The sequence below is a fragment of the Myotis nattereri genome (assembly GCF_964212035.1).
Source record: "Myotis nattereri genome assembly, chromosome: 1".
Classification (NCBI taxonomy): Eukaryota; Metazoa; Chordata; class Mammalia; order Chiroptera; family Vespertilionidae; genus Myotis; species Myotis nattereri.
Window position 1 is genome coordinate 230,249,179 of NC_138075.1, and position 27,419 is coordinate 230,276,597.

A 27,419-nucleotide genomic window follows, 5' to 3' on the forward strand; every position below is an offset into this window, starting at 1 on the left:
TTATGACCACAGTGTCACAAGCGAACCACTGCGTCCTTGCAAGGAGCCAGGCACCCAAGGGCTCTGCATGCATGACAATAAATCATGGCTCAGTGCATACAAGCACAGCCAATGGACACAAGCCACTGGGGGGTAGGGGAGGCCAGGGGAATGTCAAGAGGGAGGGGAAGGAGACATATGTAATACTCTCGGTAATACTTTCAGCAATAAAATAAAATAAAAGAAGATTTTGAAGCTATGCCTCCCCCCCCCCCCCCCCAAAAAAAAAATAACGATGGCTCAGGACACGCACGTGGTCAGAAAACTCCACGAGGCGTAACAGGCTACGGCGGCGTCTGCGGCAAACAGCGCGTGCTGCTGCACCGTGAGGACAGGGAGGCCCTGCCCTCGCCATGCGGGCACGTGGCCCTGGGGAGGGCTGTTCAGCGCTGCCAACTTCCTTCCTGTAAACTTACTCTGTGTAGTGTCATCGTAAAGCTGTTCAGTCAAAAGACAGAACCAAAACCTTCCCGCCGTGTACGCTGGAAACGCTGTGTCCACGGCAGCGACTGCACGCGGCTGCGAGGGCGCCGCTCAGCGTGCTGTCTGCGGTTCCCGGAGGCTCCGGGGTCCGTGTTGGTCAGTAAAAACCCAGGAAGTATGAGCTGCAGGACACGACCGATCCTGTGTGTCCCTGTCACAGGCCCCGGACACCTGGCTGAGGGCAGCCTTCCAGCCTGGCCCTGCAGTGACCGCCGGGCTGCGGGTGTGCTCGTCGTGGGATAAATGTGACTGGATAAATGCCTCGAACAGTATCTTACCTCGGTCTTAAAACGTGCTATCTGTCTCCTTCCTTGTATGTGTTTGTTAACACCAGCATAAGCAGCCTGCCCTCACCCTCCACCCCGCCCCGCCGGCGCCCTGGACACGGCGCCGGGTCAGGGGCAGCACAGGGCAGCGGAGTCAGTCCAACTTGACGGGTGTGGGCTCCCACAGAAGCTGTCACCAGTGAAGGCGGAAACAGTAAGAATTTGCTCTACTGAGGGAACAAGAAACGCAGTTACAGCACAGGACTCCCACCCACTCTGAGGCTGCCATGCAAGGGTCCCCTCCGTCCGGTCTCGCTGGGCGTCGGGGGCTGTGCGGGAACCACGCTTGTGTACACTTGTGGCTGCACACGCCCTTCTGAGGGACTGAAATGTAACACGACCTGGAATGTCTCGAAACACCAACGCTCTTTGGTCCCCTACTTGGTCGAGGGTGAGGAAGAGGGCCGGCCTGCAGCCCAGCACGGGGCCCGGTTCGGCTCCCACCAGGGCGCCCGGTGGTCGGCGGGGGACGCCGCTGCCTCACATGCTGCAGGCACTCAGCGTGGCACATGCTGGGGTGGGGCTGTGTGGGCTTCAGTGACAGGACGCTAACAGCCAGGCTCCTGTCCGCCTGCAGCGGTTCGGGGACACTACCGTTCTGTGACAGGATCTCTGAGGGAAGGTCGGTGTCAGTCACACTGACCGATGGGAGGCCTATGATTTCCTTGTTCTACATGCGGAACAGAGGCAGACCTGGACCTCACCTCCAAAAGGCAGGGCGGGTGGGCGTCCCGCGACACAGGTGTATCTGACAGTCTATCCATTTCCGAAGTAAAAGAACTGACAGTCAACTACGTCCAACGATGAGAACGTGCTTCCCCAGTTCCTACGGACATCTAAGCCGCCGGGCTGCAGCCCAGCCTGGGAGAATGAGCCTCGGACCGCCGGCTTGTCTAACGGTGCGTCCTCTGCACCCACCACGCCAGCCCCCCTCATCCAGGCCAGGCCCAGGGCAGGGACTCGGGCAAGGAAAGAGCCTCCGTGTCTGCCTCGCCTGTGCCCAACAGGAGCGCGAGGACGAGGCGCCGGGGAGAGCCCTGAAGCCCTTACCCAGAAGAGGCAGGCACAGGCCTGGGCCCTGGGCCTTGTTCGACTTGCAGGCCTCTCTCCGTCACTCTAGGGCACAGAGTCGAACGTGGACAGGAAAGGGGAGAACTCTTGTACAGGACGAGCCTTCTCTCATCTCAACAGGCTCCTGGGGTTCGTGAAGAACTCTGCTGCCTCCTGGGGGTGCCAGGTGTAAGAAGGCCCAGCTTCCTGCACACAGCGCTGGCGACGAAGCCTGGTCCCGCCCACGGGGCAGCCAGTCACCACTCCGAGCAGCGGGAGCCAGAGGACCGGGCAGCGAGCTCAGGCCCCCTGCACCTCGGCAGCTGGAGGACGCCCCACACGTGGAAGGCCTGGCCTCGTCTATGGGAGAAGCAACTGAGGCTGGCGGAGAGCCGAACGCCCGCCCGCCGGGGCCATGCCAGAGACAGCGCCGCCTTCCAACACAACAGGCCGAGGGTCTGCCCGCCCGGCCGCACTGCCCTGTCCGAAGGCTCAGGGCTCTCTCCTCACAATTCTAGGAACGGGCTCCTGTCTACCCCGAGAAAAGGAGAGCGACGGGGAACGACCGACGACGTGAGACCTGAACTGAGCTCCTGGGGCTTCTGAGTCCTGAATCCCAAACGTGCCCTGGACGAGCGCGTGGCGTATCTGCCTGAGGCTGGCTCCGTTTTCCTCACGACGGCAGGACCAGTCTGCGATGCCGTCTACGCGCCACACGACAGCGATGGTCACGCCTCACATACTCTGCAAGCCCAGAGAACAGGCGCCAATCCACCTCGATGCTCAACTATCGACGAATACGCCACCATCGAAAGGACCAGAGAGCCACAGACCCTGAGCCACGGCCCCGAGCCTGGGTCCAGAAGCCACGGGAGTCGGAAGAGGTGTCCCAGCCTTGTCGGGACGCGTGCCCAGTGACCACGTCAGCTCAGCTGACGTCACGTCAGGACAAAGCAGCCTCCTTTCACACAAGCACAGAGATTTCGGGAATTCAATGCATCGGCCCTACAGCACGACCACATGCGTTCATACAGACGCCGCGTGCGCTCAAGCAGGCAAAGAGCGGCTTCTTCCCACTCCGTGGCTCCGACGCGTCCAGAGCGCCTCCGCCTCGCCCACAGCGTGGAGGCACCACCGGAGCCGATCGAGCCTGGCCCGGCTCAGGAAAGGGCCTTCGTGGGAATGTGTTTTACCTCGTTCTCAGTTAAGGAGGCAGAGGGAGATGAGCTCTTGCTAAAGGCGAGTGCAGAGGGCGTGGCTGCCGATGTCCGGTTCCGCTTCTTCAGCGGTTTGCACGCATCAGACAGGTGTTTTGTTGCTGCAAAGTAATTTGAGCCCATGAAGTAAAGCCTGAACGTCAACCCCAGTCCTTCCGACTGAGAGCTGGAGCTGGAAGCTGCCTGTCGTAAATGGCCAGACAAGCTCTGGCCGGTGTGGCTCAAAGGTTAGAGCGTCGGCCTGTGGACTAACGGGTCTCGGGCTCAATTCTGGTCAAGGGCGCGTACCGGGGTGGCAGGCTCCTCCCCAGTGCCAGGCCAGGGCGTGTACCAGAGGCAACCAATCGATGTCTCTCTCTCCCCACCTCCCTGCCACTCTCTCTAAAAACCAATGGAAAAATATCCAAATAAAAAATAAACGAACAGACAAGCCTGGCCGTGTAGCTCAGTTGGCTGCAGACTCCATCCCGTCAGGGCACGGACAAGAATCATCCAGTGATCGCATGAACAGGTGGAACAACAAATCGCTCTCTCTCTTCCTCAAATCAATCAATCAATCAAAAATTTATTTAAATAAACAAACCACCAGACAGACCACCCAGAGAAGCCGTCAGGAGGACTAATGTGTCTGCCCGGCACTGTCCTGACAGTTACTTTTCACAAACGTTTCAGCTCGTTTCGAGGCCCGATGCCGGGGCACACGCTGGAGTGGGGAGCTGACAGCGGCCAGCACGGAGGGAGCCCGCTGGCCTGGTGGGGCCCCTTCTCCAGCAGCTTTATTCTGAGAACACAGCCGCGCAGAGGCCACAGGAGTGGCTTCCAGACCTGAGTCGCTGAACACTGACCACTAAGAGGGTCTGCTCTTCGCGTGCATGAGCCGTCCCGGCACCGGTCCAGCCTGACTGTGGCTCTGACCCCTGAAGGCTCCGGTCCCTCCCCAGCCCAGCCCCCCGCCACCCACCAGGACAGAGGCAGCCTGTCTCCACCCACCCCCATCTCCCAGGCCCACTTACCTGCCTGGCTCTTCAGGGAGGACAGGGCCTCTGCGGCCTTGCAGGATGCTGTGCGCGATGTTTTGTCTGCAATGGTCTCTCTCTGTTATTAAAAACAAAAACAAAAAGGAATAAAGGAAAAGAAGGAAAAGGAAAGAATCTACTACGTGAACCAGTGGAGGTTGCTGCAAGATGGTGAGACCCAACTTCCTCCTGGGAAGTGCCTGGCAGGTCACCAGCAGCCCAGCCCCACGTTCGCACTCACGGGGGGCTCCGCCGGGCGCCAGGGCGTGGGGAGTGGACAGGACCCTCTCCAGGCTGCCCAGCCCCTCAAGTGGCACCAGGTTGTCAGTGCCAAGCTCCCCCCAGCTCGTTCTCTGGAGGACGTCACTCGCAGACAAACCTCACGCTCACATACAAGCACATCTCATAGCCGAGCATGTGGCGCAAACCCAGCAGGCACCGTGAGCCTTCTGTCCAGCCCTCAGGAGGAGGCACGGCACTGAACCACCGTGTGGGGTGCTGTGGCCGAGGCCTCCGGGCCACCCCACACTGCACCGCGCCCCCCGCCCAGCAGGGCAGGCACCACCCTGCCCGTCACACGCGGTTTCCTGAGCGGTGCGCTAAGACGAGTCTACCCAGCCACTCAGTGCGAATTCTGAGACTTTCATGTCAGGGCCGTTTCCTGGTAAGTCACGTATACGAATAGCTCAAAGCACCGTGTCAGACAGGCTGCTGGCAGTGCCAGGGCACGGAGCGAGCTTCTGCCTCTCGCTGCAGGAACCGCCCGGGGGCCCGAGCACGGCAGGGCCACCCCCCAGAGCTGCCAAGACGGCTTCATAGAAATGACGTGCAGCGGTGCCAACTGTGCACATGTCAGCCACGTGTGTGACCGTGACTTTCTGTCTGTGGACAGAGCAGAAGGAACGGAGCGACTTCCTGATGCCACCCATGGGCTGCTGCTCGCCGTCCCGCAATGAGCACCGCAGGCGGCACTGGCCACGCTTCCTGGGCCACAGGACAGGCCGGCGCCCGCCTCCACAGGCAGCTGGCCTGGGCGGGAGCGTGAGGTGCGGGCCTGCCCCCTCCACAGGCAGCTGGCCTGGGCGGGAGCGTGAGGTGCGGGCTGCCCCCTCCACAGGCAGCTGGCCGGGGCGGGAGCGTGAGGTGCGGGCCTCGGCCTCTGCACCCGCAGGCGCAGCACCGCGGGGCCCGCACAGACACCCCAGCTCCTGACGCTCAGTGAGCTCACCAGCCGCTCAGGGCCTGTGCGGCCGCCACACCTGTCGCTGAAGCAGACCCCGCATCTCCGGAGGCTGAGCTGTGACGTCGCCGTCAGCCAGCCCCAGAGACGGGGTCACGTTTCCGTGGACCCGTGGGCGCCACACCAAGTGCCGCTCAGAGGGTCGCGGGCTTTTCTCTGGCAGCTGGTATCGGGCTGGTGCTCCGGCCCCTGGCAGGTCAGAGCTGCTCTAGGCAGCGGCCTCCGCCCAGGTGCCAGGAGAGAAGCTCGCCGACTCCCCCACAGCAGCCCACGGGGTGGGGAGGACAGGTGCCAGGGGTCGGGGGCACACAGCACGGGGTCCAGTGCCAGGTAAACGTGGACATTACCTTCCGAAGACCCTGCTTGTCCGTCCTGAGTCTTTTCCTGGGCGCCTCTTCAAGCTCAGCATCCCCTGTAGGGTCCTGAGTCCTCTTCGGGGGGGTTCTTTTTCTCCCATAGAGGTTACCTAGGAATGGGGACGGGAACTTACATGAAAAAGGCGGCACAGCCTGGCCAGCGTGGCTCAGTAATTGAGCACTGACCTATGAACCGGGAGGTCACAGTTCAATTCCTGGTCAGGGCACAGGCCCGGGTTACGGGCTTGATCCCCAGCAGGGGGCGTGCAGGAGGTGGCCAATCCACGATTCTCTCTCCCGCTCCCTTCCTCTCTGAAATCAGTAACAAGGTACCGAAAACCAAATAAAACAAAGAACTGCTGCACAGCGGCACTGAGCACCGCCGGGCACGAGGGTGCAAACCCAGCCGTCCTGCACCAGGGCCGCAGGTCACAGACCAACCTCTGCGCGTGGTGACCTGCCAGGGACTGTGTTTCCGGTAACACCAAATTCTGAAGACCCTCATCTAACCCAGGACTATCAGATTTGCATTCGCTACAATTACATTTTAACAAACGACAGCATTAAATTTAAGTGTATGTGTGCGTGCACATAAGCCTAACCACTGGACACAGACACCAGGGGGTGAGGGCACGAGGGGGGTGAAGGGGGACAATGGAGGCATAAGGACACGTATGTAATACCTTAATCAATAAAGAACTAAATGAAAATTTAAATATAATCCAGTATTTTTTAATCCTTTACTTACTAACATTGAGACTAGTGGAATTTAAGTTGAACTTTAAAAACCCTACAACTTGCTACGTTTTATCTATTTCCTTAAAGAAGCAGCTCCGTGTGCACCTGCAAGCTCAGGGCTGCCTGCGCTCCACACCGAGGTCCACAGGGGCTCCCAGGGCTCCCTCCCACCCAGACCTCGGGGCCCAGAGGAGAGGCCGGCTCTGGAGGGACACTAGTGTGGACCACAAACCCGGCCTTCCACTTCGCACGGCCACTTCAGACGTTCAGGGTTCATGCCTGGACTCGTCTGACGCCCCCTGGGAGCGCAGTGTCACCCTCGAACCTGACTCCCGGTGGCACAGAGCACTGTGCCAGGGCCGAGACAAGCCCGGCCTCACGCCGGTCAGGCCCAGCCTGCCGAGCCGCCTCCTGGAGCCCACTCCAGGCCACAGCCCCCAGCTGCTCACGGCCACCCCAGGAAGGGCCTGCGGAGCAGTGGGCGGGGCATCTGCTCAGCCCCCCAGGCGAGACCAGCTCCGACCAAGCTGCCCGTCAGCAGGTGTTCGCGAGGCCACAGACACCTGCCTTGGCAGCCAACTGGGCACCTCTCCTCTCCTCTCCTGCTGTCGAAAGCAAAGGAGCAGCTGTCTGTTTTCTAGCCTGAGGCCGAGGAGGAACCAGGACCCCCCAGGCCAGGTCAGCCACATCACTGTCCTGGCCTGTGAGCTCTCCACTCGGGCAGAAGCACGAGGGCCCGCAGGCCGCTCTCAGGACACGGAGGGAGGCCACACGGACGGCAGCGGTGCCTGAGTGACCACACACCCTGGTGGCCAGGCCAGCACAGCACGCGGGTCAGAGCTGAGGAGGGGGCCGCCCTGCAGTCCCCAGAGTGGCCACACTGCACACACCACATCTAAGCGCTTACCAGAGTCTTCCTCGGAGGGAGACGCTGCCCGGACGGCAAACTTGGTGTTGTAGCGGGCCTTCTGCTTCTCGCTCAGCATGTTCCACTGTGACCCCAGCAGCTCTTCGATCTCCTCCCTGGAGGCGTCGGGGTGCTCAGCCCTCACCTGTGAGCAGAGGGAGGGTGTGGTGAGGAGGCCGTGCCCCGAACACCCACTGGGCTGTGCTCTGGGCCCCGGAGAAGGAGCAGGCGCCTGCATGCCCCGCGGAAGCCTGCTCACCGCGGCCGCCGCTGGCACTCACACCTGAAAGCGAGGCTGGAGCAGAGGTTCGACTGTGAGGCAAACAGGGCGATACATGGTAAGAGAAAATGTACTTTTCCAAAGTCATTAAGTTGTTAGGAAGCTACAGTTTTCTAGGTACGTTCAAAGATCGGTTACAGGAAAAGCCCCATGGATACGCGGCCCTGGAGCAGGGAGTGAGGTCTGGGCCCGAAGCACCCAGGGCACCTTCAGGGACCCGCTCTGGACAGACGGCGTGAGGGTGGGTGCTGAGGGCACCCCTCAGCCCCGTCCACCCCAGTGCAGGCAGCACCGATGTCCCGCCTGGCCGGCACCCCACCACTCGGGCGGCACCCAGACGCAGCCCTCAGCCCCAGGCCTGCCAGCCAGGCCCTGGTTTCTCGAGGTCCCGAGGACTCCCGGCGCCCTCCACCCACCACCCGGGGGCTGGCCTTGGCTGCTCGCTGATAACCGAGTCTCACCACCTAGAAGGTGCAAGTCCCCTCAAGACCAGTTCAGCCTGGGGCCTGCACCAGCTGGCAGAAGGTTGCCCTGGGTTTCTCGTGGGCATTGAGCTTGAGAGCCAGCGACAGCAGGGGAGCAGAGGTCAACAAACTCTGACCCTCAGGCCAAACTGGCCAACAGCTGTTGCCGGTGCCTATGGACTAAGAACGCGTTTCACTGCCTTGGATGGTCCAGGAAACACTGCAGGGAATTCGAGGGCACAGCTGGCGACCGCCTCAGAGATGGCGCTGCCCGAGGCCCTTTCGACCAGCGCAGAGAGCGGGCGGCTCCCAGGAGCCAGCCTGGCTGGAGGGGCTGCTCGGGCAGTTCTGTGAACGGGCAAGTGGAGGGGTGTCCCCACCCCCATGACAGGGGCCACGCTTCGCCAGGCAGTGACCAGGCACCACCGTTAATGCCGGCCGCTCACTAGCACTGCCGAGACCTATCACCACCCACACCTCACACCTGCCAGCCCACACTGGGAGCTCCGCCCCGATGCAAACCCCTCCTCCGCACACGGTCACCTCAGACAGCGTGTCCCCGCCCTGTGTGTCCTTCCTGGCCCTGGGGCACCCTGTGCTGGCGCCACGGGCCTCCTTCTGCAGCGTGGAGTGCACCCGCCTCCAGCGTCCTCATGTCCCTCTCGGCGGCGTCACCCTCACCCTGTGCTCCCAGCAGCCCTCAGCCAGCAGCGCTGTGCCCTGCCTGCCGCCCACCCTGCGTGAGGGGTGAGTCAGCCGCCCTCCACACGTCAGCCTCCAGGGTCTCAGACCCTCACCAGCCAGAGTCCTGGGCACCGGCCCCTGGACACTCCACCAGAGTCCTCACGTGTGGTGCGCTCGCCCACGGACCTGCAGCCCAAAATGGTCACCAAGCCTGACGGCAATGCCCTCGAATGAAATGACCAGAGCAGGGTTCCCAGCTGCTGAGCCAGACAAGACGCCCCAAACCCAGCTCTGCTCCCGAGTCAGCCAGGCGGGCCAGATCCATGCGAGCACCCTCGTGTCCACCCTCTGCCTCTGCCAGGGGTCAGCAACCGGTCTCCTGGCTCCTCCTGGCCCTCAGCTGGGGACACGCCAGGGAAAGATCCTGCCTCAGCTCCGCCACCCACGGTCCCTGACCTGGCAACACCTGCCTCCCCGTCCGTCCCTCCCAGCCCTCTGCACCCGCTACACGACGGTCCCGGCAGGCAGGGGCATAGCGCTGCCTCCCTCCTCCACCAGCGCCTGCACTCCCTTCTGGGGCTCACCTGTCACCTGTCCACGTCTCACTCCTCAGAGTCCGTGGGGGACAGAGCACTCGCCTCCTCCTCACCTGGCCGAGGAGGCCACGCCTCCCACTGGAGTCTACATTCCACAATAGGGCGGTGCCACGGTGACCTTTCTGCCCACACACAGTGAGGGTCGGGTCCCAGCTCTACTCCCTGCCTGTGCCATGTGTCCGGCGCAGGAGCGACCTCACGCAGGCCCCTGGGCTGCGGCCGCGGCTGCAGGACGGAGGACTCAGGCGACCTCCAGGCCGCTGTGAGAATGCGCACCGCCATGCACCAGCCGCCCCGCAGCCTCGTTAGTGGCTGCCTCTATCTTCGTCATAAAGCACCTCAGGCACACGGGCAGCACGGAGCCCGCACTCGCCATCCCGGCTGAGGACGCCGGGACCAGCAGGGACACGGCAGAGGCGCCCGCCTGACCCCAGAGCCCTGCCTCCCACAGAGCAGCCCGAGGTGCAGGGAGAGGTCGCCAGCTGCAGGGCACAGGCCTCCCTCAGGCCCTGCGGGCAGCACCTGGTCAGGCCCAAGGGGACACAGCCCCGGCCAGCAGCCTGACTGTGACCTCACGGAAGCCTGACGCACGGCACCGAGAGACACGCAGGGTGTGCGGCTGCTGCCACGTGACAACAGGCAGAGGGCACAGCCCCGCCGCTCAGGCCTGGAGCACCAGGGCCAGGAGGAGAAAGGACCTTCCAAGTGCAGACACTGAGTGAGCACTCCCTCCCGCCCAGGCCCGTCCCATGGTCCCTGTGACCAGCCCTGCACCGGCCCCGGCCCCGGCCCCGCCACTGGGCTCCAGGGACACCACCAGGCCCTGAGCCCGGCGGTGGCTCCGGCGGTGGGTGCGTCCCACACACCGAGAGGTTGCGGGTTTGATTCTCTCACAGAAACAGGAGCTCAGCAGACGCGGAGGTCGGGAGCACACGGGGTCTGTGACGCGGACCCCACCGGCGCAGCACAGCCCTGGAGAGATGCCCCAGGGCCACGCTGAGCGCGAGGCCAAGTTCTAGCACAGGGCAGCCCACGAGAGCCACAGCCGCTGCCCTGCACCTGCTCGCCCGCAGGACACGTTCCTATCAAGGGGTTGCCTGTCAGTCTGAACCTGCACAGGGCTGGGGGCCCTGGAAACGCTGAGAAGCAGGTGCTCCCGCACATGCACACGCACACGCACACGCACACGCCCACGGCACCCACCTCGTCCCGGTGCCTCTGGCAGAAAACCAGGAACTGGGATGCGGCGTCACCCTTCCTGCTGCGCAGCGCGGAGGCCGCGGCCTTCCTCCTCCTGGGCGGAGACCCCGGGCCTCTCGGGGAGCTGGGCTCAGCCACCTTCGGAGGAGCCACCGTCCCCGTCCCAGGGCCACCGTCCTGGCTCTCGGGAGCGCGCCCCAGCCGGGCTCTCCGCCCTCTCTTGCCAGGGCCGCCCTCTTCTCTCCGGGACCCGGGGTCCCCAGCGGCTCCTCCGGGGACCCCTGCGGGCGCCAGCGCGGCCCCGGGCACCTCCACAGCCAGGCCTGCCTCCCGGGCCACGTGCGGGTTCAGGTGCAGCTGGCCGTCCACGTACAGGAAGGTGAACTTGGCTCTCCGCTCCTCGACCGGCATGGCGGCGGCGGCGGCTGCTTGCAGGAGGCCCGTCTCCCACTGTGCCCTCAATTTCCCTGAAATGGGTTTCAGCAGCTGAAAAGAAAAACACAAGACACTCTAAGTTTCACTATAAAAACATAAAAATAGCCCACTTTAAAGGATACTTTCACAATTTCAGATAAATTTAGAAACAAAAATTATAAAAACCAATTAACTTGAAGGGTTTACAGAGTTCAGCTCCATATAGCAACTGCTTCTTTACGCTAGAAATAAATTTTAATCACATTTCACTAATGTGAACACACAGATGCACACGTTATATATGATATTACGTATTTACAGATCCATGAAGGAAAATACAAATTACAGAAGAAATGATCTCTGGGAGTCACCAATGAGTAAAAGGAACGTGTGATGCTTGGAGACATCCAAGCATTCTCGGGCGACAGTGAGCAGCGACAGACACAGGAGCCGTCACACCCTCTTAAGCCACTGCAAGTGCAACACCAGACCCAGGCGAAGCGCGGGCACCCAGCTCGGGTCTGCGCCGGCCCTGGGGGCACCGTCACCTTGACTTTCTCCGCCTTCGTGGGCGCCTGCCTGGCACTCTCCTGGCACAGCTCCTCAAACTGCCCTTCTCCTTCGAAAGCCGCCAGGCTCTTCTCGAATATCCACGCCCTCTCGGGGGCATCGCCGAAGAACTGGACGTGATACTGGCGCGCGCTCTTTCTCTGACCTGGGTTTTAAATGAAAGGTTGGGGCCCGAGGGCCGACAGTGGGACGTTAGGAAACCAGCCTGTTCCTGGCACTGGCCCAGAGCTGGCGTTGCCTGCAGGGCCCCCTCACCCCCACTCCGCAGGGAGGGACCCCGGGGAGGATCCGAGGGGCCTGGTGAGAGAGCTGACTACATCACCTTCACCTCCTCCCTTCTCAGATCCACTTTAAAAGATACCAAACGAACAAGAGAGCACATCCCAAAGGCCCTTTGACAGAGGAGACCAGACAGCCGGGAAGGGGAGCGGCTGGTGTCGGGCGGCCTGGGCGCAAGGCCCAGCCCCACCACCTCCTACCAGCTGGCAGCCTTGCCAGCCACTCAGTCCAGAGCTCAGAGTGGGGAAAGGGCAGCCAGTAGGCCAGAGTGACCCCACGATATCCCAAGGGTGGCTCTCGGCAGACAGGAATGAGCCACACCCGACAGCACAGCCAGAGGGACCTGGGTGAGGAAGAGGCACCTGGTCCCACAACCCGAGAGAGGGGATGCCAGGCCTGTGCCCTGACTGGGAATTGAACTGTGACCTCCTGGCTCAGAATGGACCCTCAGCCACTGGCCACAGCAGCCCAGCCAGTGGACATGTGTATGCGTGTGCTTTCACTTTAAATCGGCTCAGACTCAAAACAGGCCAGTGACGTGTGTCTTCCTCCATCACACTGTTTTGCTTTGTCAATCCTCACCCAGGATACTTTTCCATTGATGAGAGGCACATCGATGGTTACCCCCACGTGCACCCTCTCAGGGCCAGGGATTGAGCCAGCAACTGAGGTGCCCAGGATGCTTCAGTCCTCGGGCCAGTGCTCTACCCACTGAGCCAAACCGGCGCAGGCACACTTTGTTTTTGTTAATACTCACTGAGGATATGTTTTTATTGATTTGAGAGAAAGATCGACGTGAGAAACATCCATCAGTTGCCTCCCCACGCACCCTGACCAGGGATTGAACCCTCAACCTTTGGGTGCACGGACGCCGCTCCTACCAACCGAGCCACCTGGCCAGGCCCCTCCCTGACCCTTCAGCGTTTGGAAGAACTTCCCGTGGCCGTGACGATGGGCACAGGTGTATGTCGGCACCGGCACAACGAGGAAACGCTGCCACAATGTGTGCGAGGAAGTCGCATGAACTGACACGTTTTTAATCAACAGCTCCCGACACAGACTACGCTCCCCACGCCGGGCAGGAAAGCGGAGAGAAGTCCGTATGGGATCTTAAATTTGTAAAATAAATGTAACATTTTTTAAGTCCTTGTCTGCCTAGAAATTTGGTAACAATGTCACCCAATTATCTCCTATTTAAACGGGTCTCTCTCACCCACATGAAACCTACTTGAGCCCAAGCTGAGAGGTCAAGTCTGGTTTCATTTCACCACATGATTCACCAGGTGTCCTGCCACTGATCATGAGGCACCTTCCTTTCTGGGCCAGTTTCTGAAAGTCACCAACCATGGCTGTTGGTCAACACCTGTCACTGCCTCCCCAACCCACACCTGCGAAGAGAGCCGGGCCCCCCTGGGCCTAGGTACCTACTGGCACCTGGTGCCTTTCCTCCATCACGGTCTGACCCCCTGGGCTGGCCTGAGCCCATCTTCCTCCAGCACCGGGAGCCTCCAAATTGACAGCAGCCACTCACGTGCACAAGCCGCCTCGAGCGGAAGGGCGGGGAGGGAGGGAAGCCCCCACAGGCAGACAGCCAGGCGCCCGCAGAAGCAAGGCCAGCGCCCAGGACAGGCAGCCAGACGCCCATGGAGAACCCGGGCCTCCCAGCCAGGCTCCAAGGGCACCAGCCCCGGGCAGGTCAGGCAGAAACTGACCAAACTGCGGGTAGAAAAGCACCCCGCTGTCAGTGTCAGTGACAGCGCCACACAGCTCAGCAGCTGGTAAGAGGCAAAGATAAAGCCAGTAAGGAAAGCTCGTACCAAACAGCCCAAGACTGCTGAGCTCAGGAGTCAGACAGCAAAGGTCTCACTCCATAAAGCAGAAAAAGTGGTGACAGAATCTCCACCACAGGAAACACCCGATTCCAGACGCTTTCTAAGAGAAGACGGTGAGGACGCGGCCGTGCCAGGGAGACGTGACCCACCGACGCGGCAGAACCCTCCGGCCGCAGCGCACGGCCTAGAGCACGCTGGGCTGCTCTTTCCAACGCAGAAGCGCGGTCCATCGGACGCCCGTCCCGGGAGGCCGCGGCCAGGGCAGGGCTGCCGCTCCACATCACAGAAACGCTAGATTTCCCCTGCCTGATCCCCAAAGGAAATGCACTCGTGGCTAAAAGCACATGAAAAAATTTTCAACATCACTGATCACCAGGAAAATGCAAGTCAAAACCAGGGGGAGCAGCCCTGGCTGGTGTGGCTCAGTGGAGCGAGTGCTGCCCTGCGGACTGACGGGTCCGGGTTCAATTCCGGTCAGAGGCTCATACCTCGGTTGCAGGCTCCTCGCCAGCCTGGACCCTGGTCAGGGGTCATGCAGGAGGCAACCAATCAATGTGTTTCTCTGACATCGATGTTTCTGTCTGTCTTTCCTCTCTCTAAAATCAATGGAAAAATATCCTCAGGTGAGGATTAAAAAAAAATAAGTATGTGATTCCAGAATGAAAGAAATTATTAAAATCAAAAGCCACAGGAAGCGGAGCAGAGGCTGGTGCCCGGGACTGGGGCAGGAGGATTTCCTGAGACAGTGGTGCCAGCTGCACAGCACGAATGGGCCTAATATCGCCCACTGTGCACACGACAGCAGTTAAGATGGCACATGTCACGTCATGTGCACCTGAACACAGGAAGCAGCAGCAGCAAAGTGAGATTTAAAGGGCTCTTCATGGAAGAGGGAGAGGTTAGGGGCAGGAGAGAGAACCCCGCGAAGGCGCACCTTTGAGCTTGGTGTAGCCGTGCAGGAGCGGGTCGGCGGACACCATGCAGGGCCACCAGGGGTAGCCCGACACCTTGGCCCACACTAGGTCGCCCACGCTGTATCTCAGCAGCTGGTCCCGGTCTCTGCCGGGGCTGGGGCTGGGGCTGGGGCCGGGCTCTTTCTTAGCTGGAATCTGAAAATGAACAAAAGACATCTACCCCTCAGTCCAGCCTTCCGGCCACAGAACTCGGAGGGTAACCAGCTGGAGGCTCCACACCGCCCCCCTCCTCCCCCTCAACACCGTTTTCAAATCGCAGCTCTGGCATCCCCCTCGGAATCGTGCATCTCGTGTCCTCAGCTGAGGGGCTGCCCGCACTGCGCGGCCACGGGGGGCAGCCGACTCCTTCCCGCCTGACGGTGCTTCTTCCACGGAACCCACCCCTGGCACATGTGGCAGCACCGTGGCAGCAAGCCTCAGCTCCACCCTCGTGGCCTGTTTCCGTCATGGAGCCCAGGGTTCAGGGGCCACCTCCTCCCGGCACCCTCACTCTGGCCTCCAGGGGACCAGCAGCCGGCAGCCTGACCTCCTTCTGAGTGTGGCTCCTGGGCCCCGGAGGCCACGGCCTTGGGCAGAGGGCTGGGCGTGCTCAGAGCGGGTGCGGGTGCTGGGGGCTGGCACAGGGCTGCATGTCACACTTTGAGGAAGGGGCTCTACTAGTCCTCAGCACCCAGCCTTACAACAGCCACGAGGACGACGTCGGAGGTCAGCAATCAGGGCTCTACTCGTCCTAACAAAACCCAGAGATGGGCGGGGAGGCACCACCAGGGCACCGCCAGAACCACGCACGCCCGGCCTCTGAGAATCCCGCCGCGACCATCACATTAGCGAGACCCGGACAGCCCCTGAGCACTCAAACATGTTTCAACCCTCAAACTTCATTATTTTAATAATTTCAAGGAATTTGGCCACTTCCTCCTCTATCTGTGGAAACTGTAAACAGAATTCCTTGAGTATAATTTTAAACTAAATATTCCTGGTCTCCCTCCCCTCCTTCACTCCTGCAAGGGGACCCCCTCAAGACCACCAGCTCCTGTGACGGGAGCGGGGGGCTGCGGCACCCTCCCCATTCCTCCGGCCTCAGAGAGGCTCCTGGCTGCTGTATGGGCTTACACTCATTTAAGTGGGGGCGACCTGGAGAGTCACTTTAAGACGTGGTGACATGAGTCCCGCGCGCTCTCGTGGCACATCAGGGATCTGCGCCCGCCTCTGCACCGAGACGCAGCCCGGGCCCTGGCCGAGGAGCCAGGTGAGGGGAGGGAACCGGAGGGCTCCGACGGGAGCCCTGAGCAGAGCCAGGCCGAGGCCTCTGCAGAGGCCCAGGAAACGGGACAGCGGAGCCCGAACGGCCTCGCTGGCTCGGAAACTGGCTGCCTCTGGGCCACTGTAACCTAGAGCCCGGAGCTGACCTCTCCAGGCCGCACCGGCTCCGCAGGGCTGTGCGGCCTGAAGGAGGCAGCGCCGGGGCACCCGGGAGCCAGGCCTGCGCCACGACCCAGCTCCCCGCGGCCCCTGCACGTGGCGGCTGCCCTGACCCAGCCGTGAATACCTTCCTGTCGGAGGGGCTGGGGGCCTCGGCCCCCACAGCGGCTTCGGCCAGGCCCGGCTCCAGCGCCGAGTCGTACTTGATGCTCCTCTTCCTGCTCCTCCTCGCCTTACTCTCCGGCTCTTGTCCGTTTCCTTCCTGCTGGGCCGCCGCGGCAGCGCCGTCTCCACAAATGGACGACTCGAAGAGCGGCTTCCCGTTCATGTAGGTCTTGGTGATCTTCAGTTTGATCTCCGGGGAGCCGTTTTTGATGGGGGTCGTGTGAGGCGGCGTCTCAGCCCCTTTCGTTTCCTGGGGCTCAAAACGCAGTTTGGCATCGTGGGCACCAGGTTCTCCGTTGAACACGCGGGAGGTCAGGTCCTTCAGCCTCTCGGCCGGGAGGAAGGGGAGGGCGTCGTGGCCGTTGAACTTCTGCACGACGCCCTCCTGCAGGCTGGCGGAGAGCGGGGCCTTGCCCAGGAGCACGGAGCACTCGCGGTTCACGTCGCAGCCCGGGGGCTTCGCCGCGGAGCCGCCGAGGATCTCCGGCGCCTGCTTCATCCTGATGCACGTGACAACCTTCTGCGCGGAAACAGGACCCTTTTTGATGCTAAATTCCATGCAGTGCAGGTGCTCCGTTCGGAATACTACCCTGTTAGGAAAAGAGAAAGGAGAGACCTGTTACCTTTAAAACCTCGGTGAGCAGGCCACGTCTCTACAGCGTGTGGGCTGGTGCGGTGTGTGACGTACTGTACAATGACAAGTCACAGGAGGCAGTCCCAATATCACAAACATGACGACATCACAAAAGAATAAAACTAAAAGAGAAAGAAAGAGTAGCCTTTAAGGGAGAGAACACAGAAGTCCGTCCCGCCTCGCACAGGCAGTGTGCCGTGCACACACCACCCCTGCCCAGGACAGGGGCCCACGAGGCCGACAGCCGGCCTGGCACAGCGGGGCCCTCCCGGGCAGAGCGTCAGTGACGGGCACAAGGTCACTTGGTCAGTAAAGTTTAGAACCAGACTCTCCACCACCTGACACACCATTAGTGCCAGACTGACGAGGAAATGCCGAGATTCAGAAAGTGAGCCCGCGGCCTGGTCAGTCCTGGTGTGGGCCTGGCCGACACCCCCTCCCCACCCCCACCAGCCCTGCCCAGGCCCAGACCAAAGGCCATGACGAGAGCGGCCAGGGATACACCAGAGTACGAACGTCCGGGGGTGACCGCCGAGCCCGAGCTTGCATCCGGCGCAGAGACCCCTCCGCCTGTGCCGCCTAAAGCAGGTCTTCACCGCATGGCGCCCACCCCCAGAGGGCAGCCAGACCAGGTGCAGGCAGGCACCCGTCCCCACGGAGGCCATCCATCCGGAGTGCCCTGACGGCTACTGTGAGGGCCCACCCGATGCTGAGAGGTGTGCGGCAGGCCAGGGGACACCACGGGGCACCCGGCCGTTCTCCAGGGACGACTGGACCCTCCTGCGCCTGTCTGACTGTCACCGCTTGGGGGCTGCTACTGGCAAATGCTGGCAAGGGTCAGGACGCTGAACACCGGCACCCGCGGGCAACCCTTCCGATGAAGGACAGTCCGGCCGGAAAGGACAGCGTGTGGAGGTGGAGACACCCGTGGACAGCCTGCAGCCTCCACAGCAGCGATGGGGAGGGCATGGACGGCTGAGGGCTATTAACAATAGCCAAGACACGGGAGCCACCCGAGTGTCCACCAATAGGTGAGTGGATAAAGGGGTGGTACACGGCCCTGCCAAGTAGCTCAGTCAGAGCTCAATTAGAAGAGCAGCCGTAGCCCGTCAGGTCGAGCGAGCGCCACGTGCAGACACCTTGCGCCTCGGACATCCAGGAGATGCTGTGTGACTCGCACCCACTTTTAAAGGTAGATCAGGGCCGGTTCCTACTCCAGCTCACATCAGACTCACCGGACAAGAATGGAACACAGCTACCCAAGCACAGGGGAGGGACCACGAGCAGGGAAAGACGAGTGAGGCTCGGCTCCGGACAGACAGGAGCAGTGCCAGGCAAGTGCCTGCCACAGTTCTGTGCCTAAGGAAGTTTGAGTGCGCTTCAACCGCTGTATGAGAAACAGAACTCCCAACAGGAAAGAACTGGGGGGCGGGGGAGCCACGGGTGGGGAGCCCCCAAAAGACAAACCACCCGATTAAAAGATAGGCAGAGCCCTGGCTGGGGGGCTCAGTGGCTGGAGGTCAGCCCTGTCCCATTCCCGCTCAGGTTTCCCGGCCCCAGGAGGGGCACACGTGTGTGTGTGGGGGGAGGGGGGGCAGCCAATCCATGTGTCTCTCTCACATCAATGTTTCTCTCCCCCCCCCGCCCTCCCCTCCCTGTCATCTCTCTCCTCTTCCCTTCAACTCTCACTAGCAATCAGTGGGAAGAATAGCTCAGGTGACACACGTTTCTCTGCAGAGGTCAGAGGTCACACAGGCGGCCAACAGACATATGAATGATGCTCCACGCCAGAGATGCAAATTAAAAGCACCACGAGGTGCCACCTCACACCTGTCAGAGGGCCACCGCCAATAACCAGCAAACACGTGCCGGCGAGGACGTGGAGAAAGGGACCCTCGTGCGCTGCTGGTGGGAATGCAGACGGGAGGGAGCAGCCGCTGTGGAGAACAGTGTGGAGGTTCCTCAAAAAATGTAAAATGGAACTTCCTTATGACCCAGTGGTGCCACTTCTGGATACTTATCCAAAGAAACCAGAAACACTAATGATAAGAATGTCTGCACCCCTTTGTTCACTGCAGTGTTATTAACAATAGCCAAGGCACAGGAGTCACCTGAGTGTCCACCAACAGGTGAGTGGATAAAGGGGTGAGTCAGAGCACAGTCCCAATAGGCCAAGGTTGCAGGTTCAATCCCCGTCAGGGCACATACAAGGATCAACCAATGAACGCATAAATAAGTAGAACAATAAATACGTGTTTCTCTCTCTCTCAAATCAATCAATAAAAGTTTTTAAAGAATACTCTGCCATCCTAGGTAATGCAATAAGAAAGAAAAAGAGGTGAAAGGTATACAAAATGGACAGGAAGAAACAAATCTTTTGTTGTTGTTGTTAATCTTCACCTGAGGATATTTTTTCCATTGCTTTATAACGAGTGGAAGGGAGAGAGAAGGGGAGGGCGCAGAGAAACATTGATGTGAGAGACACACATCACTGGTTGCCTCCCACGTGTCCCAACCTGGGCCAGGGATCGAACCTGCAACCCAGGTACGTGCCCTTGACCTGGAATCGAACCCATGACCCTTCATGCAGTTTGTGAGCCGATGACACTCCAACCACTGAGTCACAATGGTCAGGGCAAAATAAAACTATCTTTCGTTCATAGATAACATGCTCACTCACATATGCAGAAAATCTGAAAGAATCAAAAAATTCCACCAGGCCAGCGTGGCTCATCGACCTAAGAACCAGGAGGTCAGTTTCATTCCCAGTCAGGGCACCTGCCCGGGTTGCAGGCTTGATCCCCAGTGTGGGGGGTGTGGGAGGCAGCCAATCCATGATCCTCTCTCATCATTGACATTTTTATCTCTCTCCCTCTTCCTTCCGCTCTGAAATCAATAAAACCATTTATTTTTTTTAATATATATTTTATTGATTTTTTACAGAGAGGAAGGGAGAGGGACAGAGCGTTATAAACATCAATGAGAGAGAAACATCGATCAGCTGCCTCCTGCACACACCCTACTGGGGATGTGCCCGCAACCCAGGTACATGCCCTTGACCGGAATCGAACCTGGGACCCTTGAGTCCACAGGCCGACGCTCTATACATTGAGCCAAACCGGTTAGGGCAGCATTTATTATTTTTTTTAATGTAAAATAGCCCTGGCTGGTTTGACTCAGGGGTTGGGGCGCTGGCACAGTCAGGGGCACATGCCTCATGCCTCGATTGCAGGCTTGATGCCCAGGTTGGGGCGAGTGGGGGGGGCGGTGTGCCAACTAATCAATGTGTCTCTCTCACATGGATGTTTCCCTCTCTCTCTCTTCCCCTCCCTTCCACTCTCTCTAAAAATTAACAGAGAAAATATCCTGAGGTGAGGATTAACAGCAACAACAAAAAAGTAAAATAGGAACTGCTTATGACCCAACAATTTCACTTCTGGATATTTAGCCGAAGAAACCCAAAACACTAATAAAAAAGTATATGTAGCCCTAGCCGGTTCTGCTCAGTGGATAGAGCATCAGCCTGCCGACTGAAGGGTCCAAGGTTTGATTCCAGTCAAGGACACATGCCCTGATTACCGGCTCGATCCCAGCGTGAGATATGCAGGAGTCAGCCAATCACTGGTTCTCTCTCATCATTGATGTTTCTCTCTCTCTCCCTCTCCCTTCCTCTCTGACATCGATTAAATATATATATATGTATACATGTATATATGTGTGTGTGTGTGTGTGTGTGTGTGCGTGCGCGCGCGCGTATATGTATTTTATACACACACACATATATATCCCAGGCCAAACAGCTCAGTTGGTGAAAGCATCGTCCCAAGGTTTGGGGTTCAGTCCCGTCGGGCACATACAAGGATCGCTAATGAATGCATGTGGAAGTGGGGCAACCAACATGTTTCTTTCTCTCTCCCCCACCTTCCTCTCTCCCTAAAAAAGTCCGTTTTTAAAAAGACACATGCACCCCTACGCTCACGGCAGCATTATTCACGATAACCAAGACATGGACACAACCTAAGTGCCCTTCACCGGATGAGTGGATGAAAAGCTGGGCGCCCATACAATGTACTCAGCAATGGAAGAATGAAATCCCGCCATCTGCAAAAACATGAATGGCCGGAAGGGTGCTATGCTAAGTGAGTCAGTCAGACACAGAAAGACAGATACTGTGTGATCTCACTTACAAGTGGGATTTGAAAAACACAACTATGAACAAACAAAACAAAACAGACCCTTAGATACAGAGAATAAGCAAATGGTTGACAGAGGGGAGGGGGTGGAGAGGTGGGGGAAAGAAAGAAGAAAAAACCTTGGGGTCCCTCATGACACCTCTCCCCCATCTCTCATATCCCAAACAACAGGCTTCCCGGTGAGTCCAGAACCCTCCTGCCCAAACCTGTCTACTCCCGCCCCCCTGCGGCCCCACCACCACCTTCTCCAGGGCTCACACCAGCCCCTGGCAGCAGCCGTCCTGTGCTGAGGCACAGAGCCAGGTGAAGGGCTCCCCCAGAGCCCCGGCTCCAGGCTGAGGGCGGCCTGCGGATCTGCACTTCCCACCTGTTCCCAGGCGCCGGCCTTGGGCCACTCACTGGGTATGGCAGCCCCAAAGCAATCGCGTGTTACTTGGCTCCACCCAAGGTGTCCGCCAGCTCAGTCCGTGTGCTTCCACAATTAGAGGCACAGAGTGAGATGTACGTCTCCTCCAGCCTCCAGGCAGCCGCGACGTCCGTCGTCCCTGTTCACTGCCCCCCGCAGATCACGTGGCCACACCACACATCAAAGCAGGGACGGGGAGAGATGCCAACTGGAAGAGAGTGCCCCAGACGGGCTCCTGGGCCCACTCCTCACCAGCCCACCACCTGCTCTACCGAGGACTGACAAGTACGGAACAGACAGGTCCACCTCTCTCCCTCTCTCTCTCTCTCACTCACACACTCACACACACACACACACACACACCCCCGGCAGGACCTCCCACCGCTCTGGGAGCAAAGCCCTAATCCAGGCTGGAGGAGCCGCCCAGCCCGGCAGCCTGTCTGCACACAGTGCTGGTCCTCGCTCCCGCCAGGGACTGCACAGCTCTCCCTCGGAGGAGCGCTCACCAGGGCTGCCAGGACTCTCCTGCTCCGTCAGTCTCCGGTGCGTGGCACCGCCCAGCAGACCTACTAGGGGCCCCATCTCCCCTCCTGGCTTCCTTCTGTTCTGCAGAGTTCTGAGCGCACAGGACGGTCAGCAGCCTTGGCAGAGCCCCGAGGACAGTGCACCAGCGGCCAGGCCAGCCGGGACCCAGCCACGCACTCACCGCTCTCCTCGCGGACCCAGAAGCAAACCCGGGTGGCGTCTCGTGTCATCGGTAAAGATCTACGTGCTTCTCTAAAAGGGACAGGCGCTTTTCTGAAACACACGAACCGCTATGGCAGCCCCTCAGCAGCAAGCCTGGTGAGTGTTCCCGTTTTAGCGCGGCAGCCGCAGCGCATGCAGCCGGGTCTCCGCGGCCTGGACCTCTCCCCACAACCCCTTTCCCGCGGGTGAGACCGAGCTGGTCTCGGGTCCCGTGTCTGCTCTGCCAGCGACAGTTCTGCAGCGAGTGGTGAGCGTGCCCCTCTCTCCCGTACGTCCTGTGAATGGGTTGTTGGCAATAAGATTCAGGCTCAATTATTTGGCAAGACTGTCAACAGGTTTTTCAAAAAGGTGTCTTCTGTCCACTGGCTCTTCCCTGTGTTATCCCCTCCAGCTGGTCCCGTAAATCCCCTGGGACCAGGGCACAGGCCTACTCAGCCTGGCACACCGCTGACGGCCAGCGAGGTAGGCCGCTGGACAGCACTGCCCTGCACACACACCAGGGCCCACCTCCTATTCCAGGACAGTCTCCCGTTAACATGTCCCCTGAGTGCAGAGTCCGAGGGAGGCTCAGCCCCGGGCGGGGGTCTCACGGGCCACCTCGGGGATCCCGTCTCCTGCTGAGAGGAGGGCGAGGAGGGGAGGAAGGTGCAGCTCAAAGCCGCCGAAGGAGAGAAGCGCCCTGACTGCACATCTTTGGGGAGAAGCAACAGAGAAGCCGCTTTCTTCTAACGTATCTTTTAACTTAGTAATTCTAGGGATTAACGTTATTTATGAAACAAAACTCTTTAGGGAAACAGAGACTCGGAAGCTACCTCCACTGTTACCTTAGTGCCCCTGGCACTGCCTGAGCCCAGGAGGCAGGTCCTGCCACCAACACTCACGGCCTAGTGAGTCCCCAGCACAGCCTGACGGGCCCGGCATCAGAGACCAGTGCCGCCCACACGCGTGGACCCAGCATCACACAGACCAGTGCCGCCCACACGCGTGGACCCAGCATCACACAGACCAGTGCAGCCCACACGCGTGGACCCAGCATCACACAGACCAGTGCCGCCCACACGCGTGGACCCAGCATCACACAGACCAGTGCCGCCCACACGCGTGGACCCAGCATCACACAGACCAGTGCCGCCCACACGCGTGGACCCAGCATCACACAGACCAGTGCAGCCCACACGCACGGGCCCAGCATCACACAGACCAGTGCAGCCCACACGCACGGGCCCGGCATCACACAGACCAGTGCAGCCCACACGCACGGGCCCGGCATCACACAGACCAGTGCAGCCCACACGCACGGGCCCAGCATCACACAGACCAGTGCAGCCCACACGCACGGGCCCGGCATCACACAGACCAGTGCAGCCCACACGCACGGGCCCGGCATCACACAGACCAGTGCAGCCCACACGCACGGGCCCAGCATCACACAGAGAGAGACCAGTGCAGCCCACACGCACGGGCCCGGCATCACAGAGCCCTGGTTGGGTTGGGCCAGGAACACAGGCACAGCCGGGGACAGAGCACGCTCCCCACCAGCTGCAGCAGCCCGACAGTGAATCTCAGGGAAGCAGCCAGACCAGCCCCCGGACCACACAGAGCCCCGGCCTCGGCTCCTGCTCCTGGTGACAGCACAGCACGGCTCGGCCCACGGGCGAGGGCACAGCTTTTTTTTGGAAAGAACGTGAGTGGACGAGAAGCTGGACCCACCTTCCCTTTCCATGGTCCACAGTGAGACGAGAGCAGCACCCTGTACTCCCACCCCGCAGACTGCGAACCCCAGAATCCCTGGGGCCCTCTCCCCATGGGGAACTGTACACTGACCCAGCCCATCAATGCCACCCTCTCTTGCAGCTGCCACTCCTCCGACCCCAGCCCTGTGCTTGGGAAGGCCACGGTCCCGTAGCCACCCCTCGGGCCTCCGTGGCCAGCCCTTGGGGAGGTGACACCTTTCCAACCTCGCACCAGGGCCAGCATGCTCACTCCTGTCCCCCACCCCACACCCCTTCTGGGAGATGTTACACTCGAAGCATGCACGAGGGCCGAGGGCCCCTTCATTCAGCGTCACTATGAATGACAGTCCCTCGGGCACCCTCTATCATGGGTAAGACAGTCCTCGAAGCCCTTACGGACCCCAGTGCCATCGGGAAGACGGACAGGTAAGCAGCGTACGGCACATCAGAGGACAGTGTTGGACGGGCTGGCGCAGGGCTGAGTGCCGCGAGGCAGCAGGGTGGGCGAGGAAGCCGCCTGAGCAAGGAGCAAGCCGTACAGTGTCCACAGGAGCCTCCAGCAGCCTGAGGCCACGTGTGGCTGTGGGCAGCAGCAGGCCGGGGCAGCGGCTGGAGCAGAGTGAGCATGGAAGGTGCTGACGGTGGCTGGGACAGCCAGAGAGCCGCCCGCAGCAGGCAGGGACTCGGTGCTCTCTAGGCGTGCGTCCAAGCTGAGAACCAAGGAGGAGGAATTAACAGGAAGGGCCAGCCACGCCCACACTTGCAAGGAGTTGGGAGGGGCGTGGGGGGAGGGGCAGGATGACCATGCCAAGGCCCCAGCGGAAGCAGGGGAGCCAGAGGTCAGCTGGGAGGCCAGGAGAGGGCGAAGTAAGACATGCAGTGACCGCCTCGTCTTGAACCCCAACGGGCAATGGACTCCCTGAGGAGTGGCCTCAGAGGGTCGCACGTGCCTTTTAGAAAGAGCAGGGAGGGGACAGCACTCGCTGGGGAGAGGAAACCGGGAGTCAGAAACACACTTTCTCCGACACGAGTGCAGACACGTGTGAAAAACTGGTCAGCATGAGAGAACAGACATCAATTACCATTTAACCAACTTTCCATGACAACCCGGTCAACACAGAACAGGGTCCTAGCTCCTGCAGGACAAACACTCCACGCACCGCTCGCGAAGGCCGGCCCTTGTGCGTTGGCGGAAACCGCTACCTATCGCAGACGTTAAGATGCCCTGAAAACTCGTCGCGGCCGTTTGCTTTGTGGAAGGCAGAGTCAAGAACGACACTGCTCTGAGGTGTGTCTTGATGTTTTAAAACCAGCAAACCAAGTCCATCGGATCCGTCAGCTGCAAGCACAGACGACGGCAAGATGTGGACGAGTCCCTGGGCGGCCAGGGGGCCGCTCGCCGTAAAGAACCCGTCCAGATGGGAAGCTCACAAGGGGTGCGGACAGTTCGGGAAGCGTGAGCAAGTCCTCGGGCGCGGCCTCGACCCCCTGTGCTTGTGTCTGGCAGGCGCGACCCTCTGCCTGCCCGGGACCCTAGACGGGCAGGGAACCATCCCTGCTCGCTTCAGCTCAGGCAGGCTCAGGTCTGTCTGCGGCTGTGCTTGCATGTTTCATAACTAACTTTTACTTCACATTTGAGTTAGCTACGCTGAGAAAAGGAGAAGAAAAGGGGCAAACACGATCCTGGCTTCCCCATTAAAGGAGGGAGGCCTTCGGTCAGCCCCTGACTGTCCATACTCAGCTCCTCCCAGAGGGTCCCCTCCTGCTCCAACATGACTGACCAACAAGAGGCAAACAGGCCAGGTGCTGGCACTGCCACGGGTGGTGGGTCTACCCTGCGCTCCATGCCCACTGACGCAGCCTTGACTGAGTGCCTGCGTGAGGGCACAGAGGGCTCTGCATCTGCCTCCTGCCAAGAGCTCAGCCCGGGGGAGAGGTCGCGACGGCCACTAAAAGGCTGGGTGTCGGGCCCTCGCCGGTGTGGCTCAATGGCTAGAGCATCGGCCTCTGGACTGAAGGGTCCCGGGTTCAATTCCAGTCAAGGGCACATGCCCGGGTTGCGGGCTCGACCCCAGTAGGGGGTGTGCAGGAGGCAGCCGATCCATGATATTCTCTCATCATTGATGTGTCTCTCTCTTCCTCTCCCTTCCTCTCTGAAATCAATACAAACATATTCAAAGAAAAAAAGGGCTGGGTATCTGTCCTCAGAAAGGGAGGACCAGCAGCAGTCCACAACCAACACCTGGGCCTGGAGGCCAGCCAGAGACGAGTGAGGCTCAGACAACTGAGATGCTCATTCAAAACGGCATACATTTGCTCTGGCCGGTGTGGCTCCCTGGAGAGAGCATCGGCCATGGACTGACGGGTCCCGGGTTCGATTCCAGTCAAGGGCACCTACCTCGACTACAGGCTCCATTCCTGGCCCTGGTCTGGGCGCATGCGGAGGCGACCAATCGGTGTGTCTCTCTCTGTCTCTAAAAGCCAATGGGAAACGCCCTCAGGTGAGGATAACAAACACGTCAGGCCGTCCACCACACACAAGCCCACGGCCCCTGGGCCGAGCCTGAGCACGAAGCCTGTAGCCTCAGTTCCTGCCACCAAGGCAGCTCCTGGGCAGGTTGCGAGTCCAGGTGACAAGGGCAGGGACCTAAGGGTGGGTGACCAGCTCCAGCAGAACGTCAGCACCCCCTTTCTCCACGCCCGGCACGCGAGCCCTGCTCTCACCTCGCCCACATCTCCTGAGTGGTTCCTGTCTTCCCACCAGAAGCCCCGTTCCACCCCCGGCACGTGCTTTCCTCAGGCCCCAACCGCGAGGAGGAAGCAGCCCAGGGTTTAGCTCACGCTCCGCGATACGAGCAAACCTTTGGAGGCTGAGCTACTGGTGAGAGGGGAGGAGGTCGCCAGGCCGCAGGGCCTCAGACCGGACATGCCGACCCCGCTTCGTTTGCTTCAGCCGATCAGATGCCCGAGAAAACAGCGCCCGTGGCCGCACCGGGCAGCCGCGGACCTTGCCTGCCTGTGTGGCTCCACGAGCGTCTGCTGGGTCAGCCTACACATCGCAGCCTGCCCCTCGCCGCACACAGCATCCCGCCCGTGGCTCTTAGGAACTGGTGACCTTCCTTATCTGCTGCCCTCCCACGGGACCGGGACGGACCGGACCGGGACCGGAGGCGGCCTCGCAGGAGCGGCCGGAGGGGAGGGAAGTCCCTCACACGCTCGCGACCATGTGGCGGGAGCCCTCCCGTTAGCAGCCACAGGCCCACACCCGGGGCTGCAGGGCGTCTGAGAAAATGGAAGGAGAGGAAAGGAAGTGACTCAAAGGCATCGTGCTTGCGGCGTGAGTCCTCGCTCCAGCCGGCGGTTGAGATTTGGGCGGCGGGGCGGGGGCGGGGGCGGGGAGGGAAGGCCCCCGCGGGCTCGGGGCAGCGGCTTCCTACCCTCCAAGGCGCGCCCG

At 60.5% G+C, this 27,419-nt stretch overlaps 1 protein-coding gene across 2 annotated transcripts in view; it reads right to left on the reverse strand.

The window, feature by feature from the left end:
- NSD2 (nuclear receptor binding SET domain protein 2) overlaps window positions 1-16,811 on the reverse strand; it is a gene marked incomplete at both ends in the record, with an annotated part of 33,385 nt that extends 16,574 nt beyond the window's left edge. The window contains 9 exons of one of the 2 annotated variants that reach the window (XM_081092560.1): window positions 943-978; window positions 3,092-3,216; window positions 4,129-4,210; window positions 5,719-5,837; window positions 7,373-7,517; window positions 10,600-11,082; window positions 11,559-11,725; window positions 14,626-14,800; window positions 16,215-16,811. In XM_081092560.1, coding sequence (XP_080948686.1) covers window positions 943-978; window positions 3,092-3,216; window positions 4,129-4,210; window positions 5,719-5,837; window positions 7,373-7,517; window positions 10,600-11,082; window positions 11,559-11,725; window positions 14,626-14,800; window positions 16,215-16,811 — 1,929 coding nt within the window. Of the gene's footprint in view, window positions 1-942; window positions 979-3,091; window positions 3,217-4,128; window positions 4,211-5,718; window positions 5,838-7,372; window positions 7,518-10,599; window positions 11,083-11,558; window positions 11,726-14,625; window positions 14,801-16,214 lie in introns of those variants that run through there. The other variant, XM_081092559.1, reaches the window with a different exon arrangement.
- Window positions 16,812-27,419: the final 10,608 nt, after the last annotated feature.